Below are 18780 nucleotides of genomic sequence, written 5' to 3'. Positions count from 1 at the left end.
CCATGGTCGCGTTCACACGTGACCTCGCTGGCCAATCCGAGGGTTCGACGACCTGGACCATTCTCTATGGTCGCTACAATACGACAGTCCCGCCATTCCGGGAATTAACCTAGTGAACCTACACTGCACGCCCTCAATAGCAAGAATATCCTTCCTCAAATTTGGAGACCAAAACTGCACACAGTACTCCAGGTGCGGTCTCACCAGGGCCCGGTACAACTGTAGAAGGACCTCTTTGCTCCTATACTCAACTCCTCTTGTTATGAAGGCCAAAATGTGGTTTTACAGTCCTTTGTCGAGGTCAGATGCCGCGTGAATTTTAAATACTTGTTTCCTGCACACTGGGCGGCAATCAAAAGATGGCATCAGTTAGTTCAGACTTAATACAAAAACATGCTCAGGATTTAGTACCTACCAGCGACAACGGCAGTGTATCCAACCGTGGGATCATAAGGGCAACTGTCTTTTCCCTCAAAGGGAGCTGATAGAATGAAGCGCTTAATATCCTATAGGGATCAGAGGTGGGGGGGGGGAGAATAAGGTCATAACAATCAGAACAAGTGGAGATGATGCTCAGTGAAGGAGATCAAACAATGCTGGAAGAAATACTCACAACGTAGGCACAAGAAGGATGGAAGGCATATGTTCCGCAGGCATACAAATGCGTCCCGTTGAATCTTCTCAGGAAACGGATATAGTTGTGACAGTCCTACAAAGAGCACAAGGCACGTGTTTCAAGAGAGAGTTCGAGTTAGCTCTTAGGGCTGAAGGAATCAAGGGATATTGGGATAAAGCAGGAACGGGGTACTGATTTTGGATGATCATATTGAATGGCCTCCTGCTGGCTCGAAGGGTCGAATGGCCTACTCCTGCACGTATTTTCTAAGTTACTATGTTTCCATATTTGAGGGCAGGTCGGTACTTAATTCTCCATCAATAATAACTTGCATTTATGCAGTGCCTTTGACGTGGCAGGGTATCCCTTGGATGATGAAACAAAATGGAACAGCAGTAGCATGAGGTGATATTAGGATGGGTTTAGTTTAGTGTAGTTTAGAGATACAGTGCGGAAACAGGCCCTTTGGCCCACCAAGTCTGCACCGACCAGCGATCCCCGCATACTAACACTATCCCACACACTAAGGATAATTTTTACAATTTTACCAAAGCCAATTAACATACAAACATGTACGTCTTGGGAGTGTGGAAGGAAATCGGAGCTCCTGGAGAAAACCCACACAGGTCATGGAGAGAACTAGACCTTTGTTCGAAGGGCTGAATGGCCTACTCCTGCACCTATTTTCTATGTTTCTATGTTTGTCGAGACTCTAGGTTTTGAGGAGCACCATAAGGTGCTGACAAATATACAGGAAATAATTCCAAGCGGATGAATTGCCTCCTGCTGAAAAATTCCACAGGCTTTGTTAAGTCCAGCAGATGCCGAGAAATTAAAGTTGGGGATAGAAACATAGAAACATAGAAAATAGGTGCAGGAGGAGGCCATTCGGCCCTTTGAGCCAGCACCGCCATTCATTATGATCATGGCTGATCATCCACAATCAGTAACCCGGGCCTGCCTTCTCCCCATATCCCTTGATTCCACTAGCCCCTAGAGTTCTATCTAACTCTCTCTTAAATGCATGAGAGATTATGGTTTATCATATCATATCATATATATACAGCCGGAAACAGGCCTTTTCGGCCCTCCAAGTCCGTGCCGCCCAGTGATCCCCGTACATTAACACTATCCTACACCCACTAGGGACAATTTTTTTTTTACATCTACCCAGCCAATTAACCTACATACCTGTACGTCTTTGGAGTGTGGGAGGAAACCGAAGATCTCGGAGAAAACCCACGCAGGTCACGGGGAGAACATACAAACTCCTTACAGTGCAGCACCCGTAGTCAGGATCGAACCTGAGTCTCCGGCGCTGCATTCGCTGTAAAGCAGCAACTCTACCGCTGCGCTACCGTGAGATGCAGCATGGAAACAGGCCAGAGGAAAAAGTCCAATGTCTGCAGTGCGGTAGTTTGGAAGCCAGTTTTATGGAAGGACCGTTCAGAAGTCTGATAACAGAGGGGAAGAAGTTGCTCCTGAGTCTGGCGGTGTGCGCTTTCAAGCTTCTGTTTCCAAGTCTGGAAATCGTGGAAGGATGAAAGGGTTGCCACGACTCCCCAAGAGATGGAAGGGTGACGTTTGGGAACAAAGTCAAGGCCCTTAAATCTGACGCAATGCCAGAACCACAGAAAACATAGGTCAGCGAGTGGCAGGGTTGAAGGGTGACCGGGCCGAGGGAGGGGTGTTTCAGATACGTTCACCCGGTCTAATCCATGTCCCTTACCTCAAATCCCTGCCCATGCTTATTTAGACAATCCTTTCTTTTCGCGGGAGTAGCTTCCCATCGTATCTGTTAACAAAACAACAATGAAATGCGTTGGAAAATCTGTTTAGTTCAGTCCAGTTTATTATTGTCACGTGTACTGAGGTACAACGAAAAGCTATTATGTGGCGCGCTATCCAGCCAGCAAAAAGACTGTACACGATCACAATCGAGCAATGTACAGATACAGGACAAAGGAAATAATGTTTAGTGCAAGATAAAGTCTGATTGAAGATAATCCAAAGGTCCCCCAAGAGGTAGCTAGTAGGACAGAAGGGTTCTCTAGTTGGTGAAAGGATGGTTTAGGTGTCTGCTAACAGCTGGGAAGAAATTGCTGGTCCCACGTGCCTGTATTTGGTCCATATTCCTCTTAACCTTTCCTATCCAAGCTCCTGTCCGATGGTGTTGTTATCGTACCTGCCTCAACTACCTCCTCTGGAACATCACCTATCCATGTTCTCCAGGGATGCTACCTGACCCGCTGAGTTTAATTTTGTTTAGAGATACAGCGCGGAAACAGGCTCTTCGGCCCCCGAGTCCATGCCGACCAGCGATCCCCGCACACTAACACTATCATACGCAACACACAGAGGACAATTTTACCGAAGCCAATTAACCTACAAACCTGTACGTCTTTGGAGTGCGGGTGGAATCCGGAGCTCCTGAGGAAAACCCACGCAGTCCCCATGCAGTGACGGGGAGAACGTACAAACTCTGTACAGACAGCAACCATAGTCAGGATCGAGCCCGGGTGTCTGGCGCTGTAAGGCAGCAACTCTACCCCTGTGCCACTGGGCTGCCCTTTATGATCCCGAGGTTCTCTGGTCCTTACCATTTTCATGGACTGGTCATTAATGTTGTTTGTATTCAGGGCAAAAATAGCACCTCTTGCTCCAACGTAAAGGACCTTCTGCTGCTCCTCAAGCCAGAATGTGGTGGAGTTAGACGCGGTTTGACTGAATCGTGTATAACCACGTAAATCTATAAGAAACAGAAAATATTGTTCCGAGATTTATTTTCACTCCGCGTATCGGGAGAATGCATAACAATAGACGTTAAAGGTTCATTTTAAGAGACACAGCCTGGAAATAGGCCCATCGGCCCACCAGGTCCGCGCTGACACGCAGTCACCCCACACACCAGCTCAATCCTACGCATCAGGGACAATTTACAGAACCCACAAACCTGCACATCTTTGGAGTGTGGGAGGAAACCGGAGCACCTGGAGAAAACCCACAAAGTCACAGGGAGAACATACTAACACCGTACAGACAGCACCCGTTGTCAGGATCGAACCTGATCGATTGTGAGGCAGCAACTCTACCGCTGCGCCACTGTGCCCACCCCGGAACTGGTTTGCTTTCATTTTATGTTTCGTCTTCATTGCTCTGGGTTCCACTGTCGGTGGAAATAACTATTCTCCACCTGCCCAGCAATCATCATGTCATACAGCACAGAAACAGGCCCCACGCCTCAACTTGCACATGCCAATAGACAATAGACAATAGGTGCAGGAGGAGACCATTCGGCCCTTCGAGCCAGCACCGCCATTCAATGTGATCATGGCTGATCATTCTCAATCAGTACCCCGTTCCTGCCTTCTCCCCATACCCCCTGACTTTGCTATCCTTAAGAGCTCTATCCAGCTCTCTCTTGAATGCATTCAGAGAATTGGCCTCCACTGCCTTCTGAGGCAGAGAATTCCACAGATTCACAACTCTCTGACTGAAAAAGTTTTTCCTCATCTCAGTTCTAAATGGCCTACCCCTTATTCTTAAACTGTGGCCCCTTGTTCTGGACTCCCCCAACATTGGGAACATGTTTCCTGCCTCTAACGTGTCCAACCCCTTAATAATCTTATACGTTTCGATAAGATAAGACCAAGATGCAACTCGTCCCATTTGTTTGTGTTTGCTCCGTATCCCTTTAAACCTTTCCTTAAACCATGTCCTTGTCCAATTTTCCTTCAAATGCTGTTGGAGTACCTCCTCTACCTCCCCTGGCAACTCATTCCATATGCCCACAACCCACTCAGTGAATAAGTTGAACCTGCAGATTCCTATTAAATTTTGTCCCTCTCACCTGAAACCGATGTCCTCTGGTACTTGAGTAAAAGACTCCATGCATTCACCCTCATGATTTTATACTCCTCTATAAGATCACCCCTCAGACTCCTGAGCACCAAGGAATAGTCCTAGCCTCCCCAACCTCTACCCATGGCTCATGTCCTCAACACAGAGGCGCAGCGGTGAAGTTGCTGCCTTACAGTGCTAGAAACCCGGGTTCGATCCTGACCACGGGTGCTGTCTATACGGAGTTTGTATGTTCTTTCTGTGACCGCGTGGGTTTTCTCCAGGTGCTCTGGTTTTCTCCCACATTCCAAAGGTGTACAGGTTTGCGGGTTAATTGGCTTCAGTAGAACATTGTAAATTGCCCCTATTGTGTAGGACAGTTCTAGTATACAGGGTGATCGCTGGTCGGCGAAGACTCGGTGGGCTGAAGGGCCTGTTTCCACACGGCACCTCTAAGTGATGCCCTGGTAATATCCTCGTAAATCCTCTCTGCACTCTCTAGCTTAGTGATGTCCTTCCTGCAGCAGGGTGACCAAAACTGAACGCAATACTCCAAAAGCGGCCTCACCAACGTCTTGTACAACTGACGATTGATTCAGTTTGTTCCTGGGTTCGGATGTTACGGAGATAAAGTTCGCTTCAAAGTCTGAGAGCTGCCCAGTATACCCGGGTCATGAACCAGTGACCTTCTGAGTCAGAGGCAAGACGTACTTCCCCCCCCAGAACCAGGGCTGACAGGAGGAGGCAATTATGTGTTAAGTCACAGTGATGACGCAACTTCGAGAACTGTGGAACTACACTTCGCACTCTGTACCTGAGCCAAGATAAGCCAGCTGATAAATCGACATGAGTTGTGCACATACCACAGGCTCATTTATTGTTCCAACCCATTGACTTGATAATGCAGAACAGCTCTTGATATGCTCACAGGTGTTTGAAGTATGTGCATTTGTGTCATCACACCTACACGAGAAAGATAATCGACTCTGATGACCACTCTGAATAGATTAGATGAACAACCTGGAGTAATTGACTCAGCAGCTAAAAACACACTCAGGCACGAGTTACACAAACACAGAGAAGGGTGGAAGACCTGCAGATGCTGCAATCTGACGTGGAACACAATGTGCTGGAGTAACTCACCAGGTCCAGCAGCACCTCTGGATGACATGGATAGGTGACGTTTCAGATCGGGACCCTTCTTCAGACTGATTGGAATAGGTGGGGTGGAGAAAGCTGGATTTAGATTTAGATTTTTTTAGATTTAGAGATGCAGCGCGGAAACAGGCCCTTCGGCCCACCGAGTCCGCGCCGCCCAACGATCCCCACACATTAACACTATCCTACACACACTAGGGACAATTTTTACATTTGCCCAGTCAATTAACCTACAAACCTGTACGTCTTTGGAGTGTGGGAGGAAACTGAAGATCTCAGAGAAAACCCACGCAGGTCACGGGGAGAACGTACAAACTCCGTACAGACGGCGCCCGTAGTCAGGATCGAACCTGAGTCTCCGGCGCTGCATTCGCTGTAAGGCAGCAACACTACCGCTGCGCCACCGGGCCGCCAATAGGATCAGAGGTGGCAAGTAACATGTTAGGTGGATAGACATAAAAAGCTAGAATAACTCAGCGAGACAGGCAGCATCTCTGGAGAGAAGGAATGGGTGACGTTTCGGGTCAAGACCTTTCTTCAGACTAAAGAAGGGTCTTGACCCGAAACGTCAGACTGAGGAAGGGTCTCGAACCGAAACATCACCCATTCTTTCTCTCCAGAGATGCTGCCGGACCAGCTGGAGTTACTCCAGCTTTTTGTGTCTATCTTTGGTTTAAACCAGCATCTGCAGCACCTTCCTACACAAGTGTTAGGTGGATACAGGTGAGGTGGGGGTGGAGGAGGGGAGGGGGGGGGGGGAATGTTGATGGGCAGATGGATGGACAAATGCAAAAGGCTAGTCCTCCAGAATTGGTGTCTGCCTCGTTAAGTTCCTCCAGCACTTTGTGTTCTATGAAAGGTGTAAATTGGCAAACTTTGAGCAAGCTGTAAACTATCATCAGTGCATTCTAGGGGATAAGTCTCTCGAACCCAAGCTCAGTGGCACAGCGGTAGAGCTGCTGACTTACAGCACCTGAGACCCGGGTTCGTTCCTGACTATGGGCGTGCTTGTCTGTACGGACTTTGTACATTCACCCTGTGACCATGTGGGTTTTCTCCGGGTGCCCCGGTTTCCTCCTGTCCCAAAGACGTGCAGGTCTGTAGGTTAATCGCACGCCAATTGCACGACAAAAGCTTTTCACTGCATATCGGTACATGTGACAATAAACTAAACTAAACTAAACTAGTTAGCTTCTGTAAATTGGAAATTGTCCCTAGTGTGTAGGACAATACTAGTGTACATGATCACAGGTCGGTGCAGATTCTGTACTGTATCTCTAAAGTCTCAAACACAAACTGCTACAGGAAGTCAGTGGGTCAGGCAGCATCTGTGGAGGGGATGGACAGATGGCGTTTCAAGCCGGGTGTCTTTAGTTTAGTTTAGTTTAGATATATGACGCAGAAACAGTCCCTTTGGCCCATCGAATCCATTCTGACCAATGATCCCCGTACACTAGCACTACCCTACACACGAGGGACAATTTGTACCGAAGCCAATTGACCTACGAACCTGCATGTCTTGGAGTGTGGGAGGAAACCAGAGCACCCGGAGAAAACCCATGTGGTTGTGGGGAGAACGAACAAACTCGGTACAGACAGCGCCCGTAAGCATGATCGAGCTCGGGTCTCTTGCACTGTAAGGCAGCAACTCTACCACTGCGCCACCGTGCCGCCTTACAGTCCCTTCCTGGTGTCTTTTTCGTGGTTTGAATCCTAGGATCATCCAATCCCCTTGGTTTGCAAGATATGTTGGTTTTGCCGTATTTCCGCGGGCTTGATCCCGACTACAGGTGCTGTCTGGACAGAGTTTGTAATTTCTCCCTGTGACCACATGGGTTTTCTCCGGGTGCTCCGGTTTCCTCCAACGCTCTTATGACCTGATGACCTATGACCTTATGACACCAAAAACGTACAGGTTTGTAGGTTCATTGGCTTCAGTAAAACATTGTAAACTGTCCCTAGTGTGTGGGATAGTGCCAGTGTACGGGGGTCGCTGGTCGGAGCGGACTCGGATCGCCGAAGGTCCTGTTTCCACGCTGTATCTGTAATGTCTAAAGTAAAGTCTAAACAATGACATGCTTTTTCATTCTTCTGTCAAAGGTAGTTAACCTCACAATACAATACAATACAATACAATATATCTTTATTGTCATTGTACCCAGGGGTACAACGAGATTGGGAATGCGCCTCCCATACGATGCACTAATTTAGGTAATTTAGACAGCAGCAACCCAACGAAACGAACAGTTGTAACAGTTTTGGACAGGGTAAAGTGCAAGTTGATCTATGCGTTGTGGACATCCGGCTCAGCAGGACCGGTTCATAGCAGCTATGGCCCTGGGGATGAAGCTGTTCCTGAGTCTGGAGGTGCGGGCATAGAAGGCCTTGTATCGTCTGCCCGATGGAAGGAGTTCGAACAGACTGTTGCAGGGGTGTGAAGAGTCTTTGTGGATGCTGGTGGCTTTTCTGAGGCATCGTGTGTTGTAGATGCCCTCCAAGTCTGGTAGCTGTGTTCCGATGGCCCTCTGAGCTCTATGGACTACCCGCTGTAGAGCTTTCCTTTCTGCCTCCGTGCAGCTGAGGTACCACACAGGGATTCCATGCGTTAGGATGCTCTCTATGGTGCAGCGGTAGAAGGTCGTCAGCAGCTGTTGGGGTAGACCAGACTTTTTCAGTGTTCTTAAGTAGAACAGTCTTTGTTGTGCCTTCTTGACCAGCGCAGCAGTGTTATTGGACCATGTTAGGTCCTCCGAAATGTGAGTGCCCAGAAACTTGAAGCTGGACACTCTCTCCACACTGACCCCATTGATAGAGATCGGGGCATATTCCCCGTTATGTGACCTACGGAAGTTGATGATCAGCTCCTTGGTCTTGGTGGTATTTAGGGACAGGTTGTTAGCCGAGCACCAGTCCGCCAGGTTCTGCACCTCCGCTCTATAGTTTGTTTCATCCCCGTTGGTGATCAGCCCGATCACCGTTGTGTCATCTGCAAACTTGACAATGGTGTTGGTGTCGAATGCAGGAACACAGTCGTGTGTGAAGAGGGAGTAGAGCATGGGGCTCAGAACACAGCCCTGTGGTGTGCCGGTACTCAGGGTGATAGTGGAGGACAGGTGCGGGCCCATTCTCACTGCCTGCGGTCGTTCCAGCAGGAAGTCCAGGATCCAGTCACATAATGACGAGCTAAGGCCTAGCTGGTGGAGTTTGGTGATGAGCTTGGTGGGGATGACCGTGTTGAAGGCGGAGCTATAGTCTATGAATAGCATTCTCACGTACGTGCCCTGTCTCTCTAGGTGAGTCAGGACAGTGTGAAGAGCCAGAGAGATGGCGTCCTCTGTAGATCTATTTGCCCTGTATGCAAATTGATGTGGGTCCAGTGAGTCAGGGATGCTGGATTTGATGTGTGAGAGGACTAGCCTCTCAAAGCACTTCATGACAATCGGCGTTAGGGCAACCGGGCGGTAGTCGTTCAGGTTGGAGATCTTTGCTTTTTTCGGCACCGGAACTATGATAGCCGACTTCAGGCACTTGGGGACCGTAGCCAGAGATAATGACAGGTTAAAGATCCTGGTGAATACCTCAGCCAGCTGTTCAGCACGTTGTCCAACTTCACACTACACTTGTCTATGTGATTAACCTCTCCAGACCACTTTGCAGCATCTCTGCACAGCCTCACCACACACTAAGCCAATCTATTGTATCATCTCTTTTGTTCTCTCTGTCCCACCACTTCCTCCCACCATCCCCCTCTATTTCACCTTAATCCACCCCAAATTCCGGGGAAACATTAGCTGTTTCTCCATGGCCAGACGCTGCTGATTATTTCCACAAGTTTCTGCCTTTATATTTGACAGCTCGCATCGAGAAGAGCAGAAAACCGCTCACAGACGGTGAACCAGCATGATTGCACAATCGTCTGGCGCTCAAACGTTCCAGGAACCTGCTTCAGAAACATGGACCGAGCTCCACTGTTGTAAATAGAACCATTGGAGATAGCAATAGGTCATGTTAGGGGTTCTCTCCACTTGGACTGCTCCTGCCTGTAAGTAAGCATGTAGCTACAGCAGGCAGTGAAGAAATCTAATGGCCACCATAACAAGAGGAGTTGAGTATAGGAGCAAAGAGGTCCTTCTGCAGTTGTACAGGTCTCTAGTGAGACCGCACCTGGAGTATTGTGTGCAGTTTTGGTCTCCAAATTTGAGGAAGGACATTCTTGCTATTGAGGGAGTGCAGCGTCAGTTCACGAGATTAATTCCCGGAATGGCGGAACTGTCATATGTTGAAAGAATGGAGCGACTGGGCGACTGGAATTAAGAAGGATGAGAGGGGATCTTATTGAAACATCCATGTTCTCCAGAGTATCAAGACATCTCAGAGTGTCAGGAATTAGCACTCCCTAATTGGAACAGAAAATAATTCAACTGCAGCCCCTGAAACCCTCGGCTCGATAACATCCACTTACCAAGTTGCCAGAGCACTTGGAGATGTAACCACAGCAGCTGAGGTGACAGCTTTACAAATGAGAGGCTCCTTATTATGATTCACATTCAGCAGGCAGTGACCGCAGTTCGAATTGTGAGGAATTCAGCAAAGTCATGTCATTCATAAAACACTTCCTTACAGCCATGACTGGGACAGATTATACAATGGCCATTGTGTAGTGGAAGTGTGACATGGAATGTGTGTTTGTGAATCAGTTATCCACGTATATTTTGCTGGATAATTGGGGCATCAGATAATTCAATTTTTTTTTTAAGTTTCTTGAGGGACACGGTGTAGTGGGGAAGGAAGCGTTGCTGCCTCACAGCGCCAGAGACCCGGGTTCAATCCTGACTACGGGTACCGTCCGTACGGAGTTTGCACGCTCTCCATGTGACCGCTTCGGTTTTCTCCGGGTGCTCCACTTTCCTCCCACATTCCGAAGCCATGCAGGTTTGTATGTTTAATTGCCCCCAGTGTGTAGGAAGTGGATGTGAAAGTTGGATAACATAGAACTGTCTGTTTGGAGTTTGTACGTTCTTCCTGAGACCGTGTGGGTTTTCTCCTGGTGCTCCGGTTTCCTCCCACACTCCAAAGAAGTACAAGTTTGTGGGTTAATTGACTTTGGTGAAAATTGTAAATTGTCCCTTGCGACTTGCGGGTTTGTTGGTTAATTGGCTTGGGTAAATCGTGTGTAGGATAGTGTTAGTGTACGGGGTGATTGCTGCTCGGGGCGGACTTGGTGGTCTGAAGGGCCTGTTTCCGCGCTGTATCTCTAAAGTCTAAAGTCTTGCAAAGTTCTTCCCCTGCACTGCCTGGCAGCAGCTTGAAAGACGTACAGTTGTGAGGTTGCGCCCCTCTGCCCAGAGGACTAGCCCGCCGGCCTCGGTCACAAAGCCTAAATCACAGGATGAAGGTCGGTCCGATGACTGAAACAGGAACCGTGAAACTTGGCTGCTCCTGCTTCCAAACGGAGAGTGATTGATGAGAGTAATCAGTGCGGAGAGCTGAACGCTGACACCACACCAAAGACACAGTGAGCAGCAAAGGGACATGAAATCCCCATCTCAAACTGGGGTCAGAGCTTAGAGAAGGCAGGAGAATGGGGCGAGGAGGGAGAGATAGATCAGCCATATTTGAATGGTTGAGTAGACTTGAAGGGCCGAATGGCCTAATTCTGCTCCTATCACTTATGAACTCTCCATCATCGAACTCTACCACTGCCCCAACCTCTAGGTCTGTTGGTCAAAAGGCCAAGGCTTTATCATGCGCTGGTGAGGCCACATTTGGAATATTGTGAGCAGTTTTGGGCCATTTGCATGTAGGACACATTTGCATGTAGGACATTGAACTAGTGTGAACGGGTGATCGCTGGTCAGCATGGACTCGGTGGGCTGAAGGGCCTGCTTATGCATTGTACCTGTAAATTAAACTAAATTTAATGTCCATACAGTTGGTTTTTGTAGGAACAACCTTTCACCTTCAGAACCAGGAATGTGACAGCCCTCAGGCCTTAACAAATTCATGTTCAGGTCACCAATCCTCAGTGCATACGCAGTGTTTTACATCGCAGTTCCTGCATTAACCTTCCTTTCTCTGACTGTGAACATTTCCTTCTATTTCCCCAGCTCAGTAATTAACAGACTGTCAGCCCATCCCACCCTGCAGCGCACTCATTGTTACCATTATCCTACTCCTCTTTTCACTCCCTTCACCCCCCCCCCCCCCCCCCCCCCCACCCCGCACCGCCCTCCCTCATCTCTCCTTATCTGACACCATTTGCCTCCTTTTCATGTCTGGCTGTTATCCACCCATTTGCCAATCACCCCTTATCCACCTATCACTTTGTAGAAACAAAGAATCAGCGAGATTCTGCAGATAATACCAAAGATAGACGTAAAGTGTTGGAGTAACTCAGCGGGTCAGGCAGCATCTCTGGAGGTAAAGGATGAGTGATGTTTCAGGTCTGAAGAAGGGTCCCGACCCACAAATGCTGCCTGACTCATTGAGTTACTCCAACACTTGGTATTTTACTGAGGATTCCAGCAACTGCAGTCTCTTGGAGGTTTCCCCATTTCACCAACTTAGAGCAAAGTTGCAAACCTTCCTTTTGTTGCGTGCTATCCAGTCTGCAGAAAGACTGTACATGATTACAATACAGCTGTCCACAGTGTACAGATACAGGGTAAAGGGAAAAACATTTCATGCAAGACAAAGTCTAGTAAGGTCCGGACTATCTTTTATCGGACTTTACCTTGCACCAAACGTCATCCCTTTATCCTGCATCTGTACACTGTGGGCGGCCGGATTGTAATCATGTGTGGTCTTTCCGCTGACTGCATAGCATTAACAACAAAAGCTTTTCACTGTACCTCGGTACACGTGACAATAAACTAAACTAAACTAAACTAAACCAAACTAAAGCATGTTTGATTTCTACTTTTCTCATCGTTCTGATGACAGGTCTTTGTGCTGAAGTGTTAATCCCCCACAGATGCTGCCTGGCCTCCCTGAGTATTTCAGGCTATCCATTTCTATTTCAATTGAGGCAAAACAGTCTTGATCATGGGTCACTGTGGACCCTGAGATGGTGCACTAACCAACAGCGAAGCCACAGATGTGAATGCAGAATTTGCTAATGTTTCCAAGCAGAAGGGGAAGGTAGAGGGAGGGGGGGAGCTGGATAGGTTTTTATTTCCTCCCTTTCTCTCTCCCTTTTGGTTTTGCAGGCAAGAGTTCCTCTATTAGGTGGTCTCCCTCTAATAGAGAAAAAGGATACAAAGTGCTGGAGTGACACAGTGGGTCAGGCGGCATCTCTGGAGCACACGGACAGATGATGTTTTGTGTCGGGACCCGACTCAGTCTGAAGAAGTGTCCCAACCAAAACATCACCTATCCATATACTCCAAAGATGCTGCCTGACCCACTCAGTTACTCCAGCACTTTGTGTTCTTTTGAGTAAACCAGCATCTGCAGTTCCTTCCTAGAAACTATGGGGGGGGGGGGGTTACATTTACAGATTTTAGTGCTGGTTTTCGTCTGTAACTGTTACTTAAAATGCTTGCACATCAACAATCAGTCCAACCAGCTACCAAGGCTAAGAATAAGAGTCCCCACATGAGATGTCACCTCCCCATATTCAGGAAGGTGGACACCATATGCTGGAGCAACTCAGCGGGACAGGCAGCATCTCTGGAGAAAAGGACTGGGTGAATGCCATACATTCCTTCTATCCAGAGATACTGCCTGTCCCGCCGAGTTACTCCAGCATTTTGTACCGACCCATGTTCTCCAGAGACGCTGCCTGACCCCGCTGAGGTACTCCAGCACGTTGTGTTTTACTAATAATAGCCAGGCTGGAAGGGAGGTTCAGCAACTAAGAACTCCCATGGGCAGACACCAAATGCCGGAGCAACTCAGCGGGTCACGCAGCGTCTCTGGAGAACATAGATAGGTGACATTTCAGGTCGGGACTCTACTTCAGACTGACCTGACAGTTCATTAACTTCCATGGACCTTCTTTGGTTGTACTACGGATTTTGTTTTTTTGCACCAGCATTGCAGTTATTAGTTTAGTTTAGTTTAATGATACAGCATGGAAACAGGCCCTTCAGCCCACCAAGTCTGCATCAATCAGCAGGCACTCGTATACTGGTAGTAATTTACAGAAGCCAATTAACCTACAAACCTGTACGTCTTTGGAGCATGGGAGGAAACCAGGGCACCCGGAGAAAACCCACGCGGTCACAGGGAGAACGTACAAACTCCGTACAGACAGCACCCGCAGTCAGGGTCGATAATTAAAATTATATATTATCTGTGTGGATTGCATTTACAAGCCTGTTAAGTTACTGCAAGTAAGAATTTCATTGCTCTGTTGACAATTATATACTCCTGACTCTTGACGTGCCCGCTCTTATGTGTGGACTCCCACGCAATTTATTTTCTGAAACCTCACAGCCGACTGCTGTTGTCAGTGGTGATCAGTTTTCCCATGGATTCATCTGCCCTGATGCTTTATAATGACTTTGTCCCTCATTCTGTGTAGCCTCAGGCACCAACCTAACGATCGGAGTAAGAACTCTTCTCGTCCCCAATCATTAAAGAATAAAAGGTACTCCCATCAACTCCAACCATCCAGTCAAATCTCCTCAGTGACAGATCTTCAAGTTTTAGTTCAGCTTCTGTATTTATTAATCAATAATAAATTCAACAGTTGCACAAGGCTAAAATTTGCATCACAAACAGGTCGATCACCATCGCAGACACAAGACACTGCAGACACTGAAATCGTGAGCAAAACACAAAGTGTTGATGGAAATCAATGTGTTCAGTCAGTGTTCAGGCCGCATCTGGACAAACACTGTGGTGCGGCAGTAGCGTTGCTGCCTAACAGCGCCAGACTCGGGTTCGATCCTGACTACGAGTGCTGTCTGTACAGAGTTTGTACGTTCTCCCTGTGACTGCGTGGGTTATCTCCGGGTGCTCCGGGTTTCCTCCCACATCCCAAGACTTGCAGGTTTGTAGGTTAATTGACTTTTTTTCAATCTCTTACCTTGCCGGAGATGCGATTGTTTTCCGGATCGTATCTCCGGTCACTCTGCGGCCAAACATCTTGGAGCTGGCGGCCTTGCTCGAGACTGACTTTGAGTCCCACCGTGGGGTCATGGACTTACCATAGGAGCCTGTGATCCCTTGCCTGGGATCGACGCTCCAACTGCAGCCTGCGGATTTCACCATCGAGGAGCTCGCAGTCTCAGGTGGAGACCGATGTCGGGAAGCTCCAAAGTCGCAGGAGGTTCGGCTAGGCCCGACCCAGGGTCCAATCGCCCGGTGTGGGGAGCTGAGATCCCCCCGATACGGAAGCTTGATCGCCCCGATGCGGAGGGCCCGACCGTTGGCTACGGGTGCCAAGATCAACCCTTCCACAGAAGGCTCGAGGCCCCCGACCGCGGGAGAACAAAGAAGGGAAGAGATTGAACTGTTTATTCACCTTCCATCACAGTGAGGAATGTGGAGGAGTCACTGTGGTGGATGTTTATGTTAAAATGTACTTTGTGTGTCTCGTTACTTTCTATTGGTGACTGTATGGCAAATGAAATTCCTCGTATAATGCAAAACATGCTTGGCCAATAAAGTGTGATTATGATTATGATTATTATGATTATGATTCTGTAAATTGCCCAGGTGTGAAGGATAAAACTAGTGTACAGGTGATCGCTGGTCAGCATGAACTCATTGGGCCAAAAAGCCTGTTTCCACACTGCATCTCTAAACTAAACTGACTCAGAAAATGCATAAAACAAAATCTTTCGATTTGGTGACCACACCTCCACGGCATTGTAATGAATGGCATCTGAAGCATTTAATATAGATACGAAAGAACAATTACTAAAGGTGGACAGAGGGAGAGAAAACCGGTTCTGCCATCCGTAGGGAAGAACATAAGTACATACGGCAGACCTTTGAATTTAAGAATGTTATGGGAGCTTGCTTGTATGAAGGGGTGTCCATAAGTCAGGTGTCTGTACGTCAGGGACAGACTAAAGTACTAACTCAGACCAACATTTTGTTGAGCTTCCTATTTCACCTACGTCACCTGTTCCTTTTCCCCAGAGATGCTGCCTGACCCGCTGAGTTACTCCAGCATTTTGTGTCTATCTTCAGTGTACACCAGCATCTGCAGTTCCATCGTATATATTTAGCTTCGTTTGTCATACATACTGAGGTATAGTGAAAAGCTTTTTGTTGCGTACTATCGATAGCACGTAGTAACAAGCTTTTCACTGTACCTCTGTACACGTGACAATAAACTAACCTTAACCTATACATGATTACAATCAAGCCATCCACAGAGTACAGATACAGGATAAAGGGAATCACGTTTAGTGCAAGATGACGTCCAATAAAGTCAGATTAAAGATAGTGCAAGGGTCTCCAGTGAGATAGATGGCAGGTCAGGGCCACGCTGCAGTTGGTGATCGGAAGGTTCAGTTGCCTGATAACAGCTAGGAATAAACTGTCCCTGAATCTGGAGGTGTGCGTTTTCACCCTTCTGTTCCTCGTGCCTGATGGGAGAGGAGAGAAGGAGTGACCGGGATGCGACTGGTCCTTGATTATGCTGGTCGAGGCAGCGTGAGGTGTAGATGGAGTCAATGGAAGGGAGGTTGGTTTGTGTGATGGTCTGGGCTGCGTCCACAACTCTCTGCGGTCTCGGGTGGAGCTGCTCAATACAATCTGGACCATTGTCGGGTCCCGCTGGGTTCGGTGACACGGGGGATCTGGGACACGCTCGCCGCCTCCCCGCCACTCTCCTGCTGCCTGCCGTGAGTCGATGGAAAACAGGAGCACACTGGGCAACATCCAAGCAGTCATCCTCCTGCACCAGCTATGGAACAGGAGGCAACGGCCAAAGTATTATTTACTTGAAACGCGCACTGTAGGATTGTGTAAGCTCCATTAATTCCAAACACCGGTACAAAGTCCAGCAGACAAAATAACACTCTAAGAGTGAGCAGCAATTGTATTAAAATGCAAGAGTTTCTTTCTCTCATGGAAGAGATTACGCTTACCTGCAAAATACCGACTCACTCTGCCAACGAAGCTAAAATTCCAGTAATGAGGTACCTAATTATTTATATCCTTCAGTGGACCTGTGGGTTTGCAAATCCCTACTTAATTTAAGAACTATTAAACAAAAATGAGAGTGTTCTAGGCTATTTAAAGGGACCGCCACACATTCGACAAATCCCTCCTCTTGCGGCATTCTAAAGGGATTGATCACTCAGTGATTCTACGCTGCATTCTTCCATCTCCACTGTACATAGAACATGGAACACATAGAGCAGTACAGCACAGGAACAGGCCCTTCGGCCCACCATGTCCGTGCCGGCCACCACGCCAAGGCCGTCACTTATCTAGAAACAAGGAACTGCAGGTTCTGGTTCATCAAGAAAGGACACAAAATGCTGGAGTAACTCGACGGGTCTTGCAGCATCCCTGGGGAACATGGATAAGTGACATTTTGGGTCATCCATCCACGTCCCGACAAAAAATGTCACCTATCCATATTCTCCAAGGGTGCTGCCTGACCTGTTGAGTAACTCCAGCATTTTGTGCCTTTCCATCACTTATTTACCTGCACGTGTCCCAGACCCCTCCATTCCCTGCATATCCAAAAGTCTCTTAAATGCCACTAATGTATCTGCAGCATGTTCCAGGCACTCAACCCCCCCCTATGTGTAAATAAAAATTTGCCCCGCTCATCTCATGTAAAAATTGCCCCTCTCACTTTAAGCTACATTTGATTTTTCCACCCTGGGAGAAATATTTTGACTGTAACTAGTTCACTTTGGCTCAGCATCTTCCCCTGAAACCAGAGGGAGGGGTGGATTCTAGTTTAGTTTAATTTAGTTTAGTTTGTCATGTAAACTGAGGTACAGTTAAAAACTTTTTGTTGCGCGCTAACAAGTCAGTGGAAAGACAATACATGATTACATTTGAGGCGCCCACAGTGTAAGATACAGGATATAGGGAATAGTGCTTAGTGCAAGATAAAGTCCAGTAAAGTCTGATTAAGGAAAGACCAAGGATCTGCAATGAGTAAGATAGGCTTAGGTCTGCTCTCTAGTTGTTGGTAAGGATGGCTCAGTTGCCTGAAAACAGCTGGTAAGAAACTGTCCCTGAATTTGGAGATGCACGTTTTTCATAGAAAAATAGGTGCAGGAGTAGGCCATTCGGCCCTTCGAGCCTGCACCGCCATTCAATATGATCATGGCTGATCATCCAACTCAGTATCCCGTACCTGCCTTCTCTCCATCCCCCTGATCCCTTTAGCCACAAGGGCCACATCTAACTCCCTCTTAAATATAGCCAATGAACTGGCCTCAACTACCTTCTGTGGCGGAGAATTCCACAGATTCACCACTCTCTGTGTGAAGAAAAACTTTCTCATCTCAGTCCTAAAAGACTTCCCCTTATCCTTAAACTGTGACCCTTTGTTCTGGACTTCCCCAACATCGGGAACAATCTTCCTGCATCTAGCCTGTCCAACCCCTTAAGAATTTTGTAAGTTTCTATAAGATCCCCCCTCAATCTTCTAAATTCCAGCGAGTACAAGCCGAGTCTATCCAGTCTTTCTTCATATGAAAGTCCTGCCATCCCAGGAATCAATCACACTTCTGTACCTCTTGACGGGAAAAGAGGGAGTGGCCGGGGTGGGACTGGTCCTTGATTATGCTGCTGGCCTTGCCGAGGCAGCGTGAGGTGTAAATGGAGCTAATGGAAGGGTGTTTGGTTTGGTTTGTGTGATGGTCTGGGCCGCGTCCAGAATTCTCGGCAATTTCCCACGGAGCTGCTCCAGAACCACGCTGTGATGCACCCCGATAAAATGCTTTCTACGGTACATCTGTAGAAGTTGCCTTCTCCGCCCATCTGCTGCAGACTCACATGTTCCTTGTGAAGCGGCGATCCACCTGCACTCTCTCCGCGAGGATCGCTGGTCGGCACAGACTCGATGGGCCAAAGGGCCTGTTTCCGCACTGCATCTCTAAGCTAAACTAAGCTACGCAGAGAAACGATAGTCTGCACACTGTTATCTTTCTCCTCACTCGACCTATTGTACTTGTGTTTGTCTAGATTATATTTATATTGATTATATTTATGCTAGCATTATCTGATGTGATAGG

General features: G+C 47.8%; 1 protein-coding gene across 6 annotated transcripts in view; it reads right to left on the bottom strand.

Annotated features, from left to right (window-relative positions):
- sema4gb (sema domain, immunoglobulin domain (Ig), transmembrane domain (TM) and short cytoplasmic domain, (semaphorin) 4Gb) overlaps positions 1-18780 on the bottom strand; it is a 112892-nt gene that overhangs the window by 60541 nt on the left and 33571 nt on the right. For all 6 annotated transcript variants that reach the window (XR_013548296.1, XR_013548295.1, XM_078413386.1 and 3 more), the window contains exons 3-6: positions 3217-3365; positions 2346-2411; positions 614-709; positions 416-506 (exon numbers count right to left, since the gene is read on the bottom strand). Coding sequence is in view for 4 of the 6 variants with exons in the window: in XM_078413386.1 (XP_078269512.1) it covers positions 416-506; positions 614-709; positions 2346-2411; positions 3217-3365 (402 nt within the window). In the remaining 2 variants the exon portion in view is untranslated. The remainder of the gene's footprint in view (positions 1-415; positions 507-613; positions 710-2345; positions 2412-3216; positions 3366-18780) is intronic.

The sequence above is a fragment of the Rhinoraja longicauda genome, chromosome 16 (genome assembly GCF_053455715.1).
Source record: "Rhinoraja longicauda isolate Sanriku21f chromosome 16, sRhiLon1.1, whole genome shotgun sequence".
Classification (NCBI taxonomy): Eukaryota; Metazoa; Chordata; class Chondrichthyes; order Rajiformes; family Arhynchobatidae; genus Rhinoraja; species Rhinoraja longicauda.
Note: the sequence above shows the minus strand (reverse complement) of the source record. Positions and strands in the feature narration are given on the sequence as shown.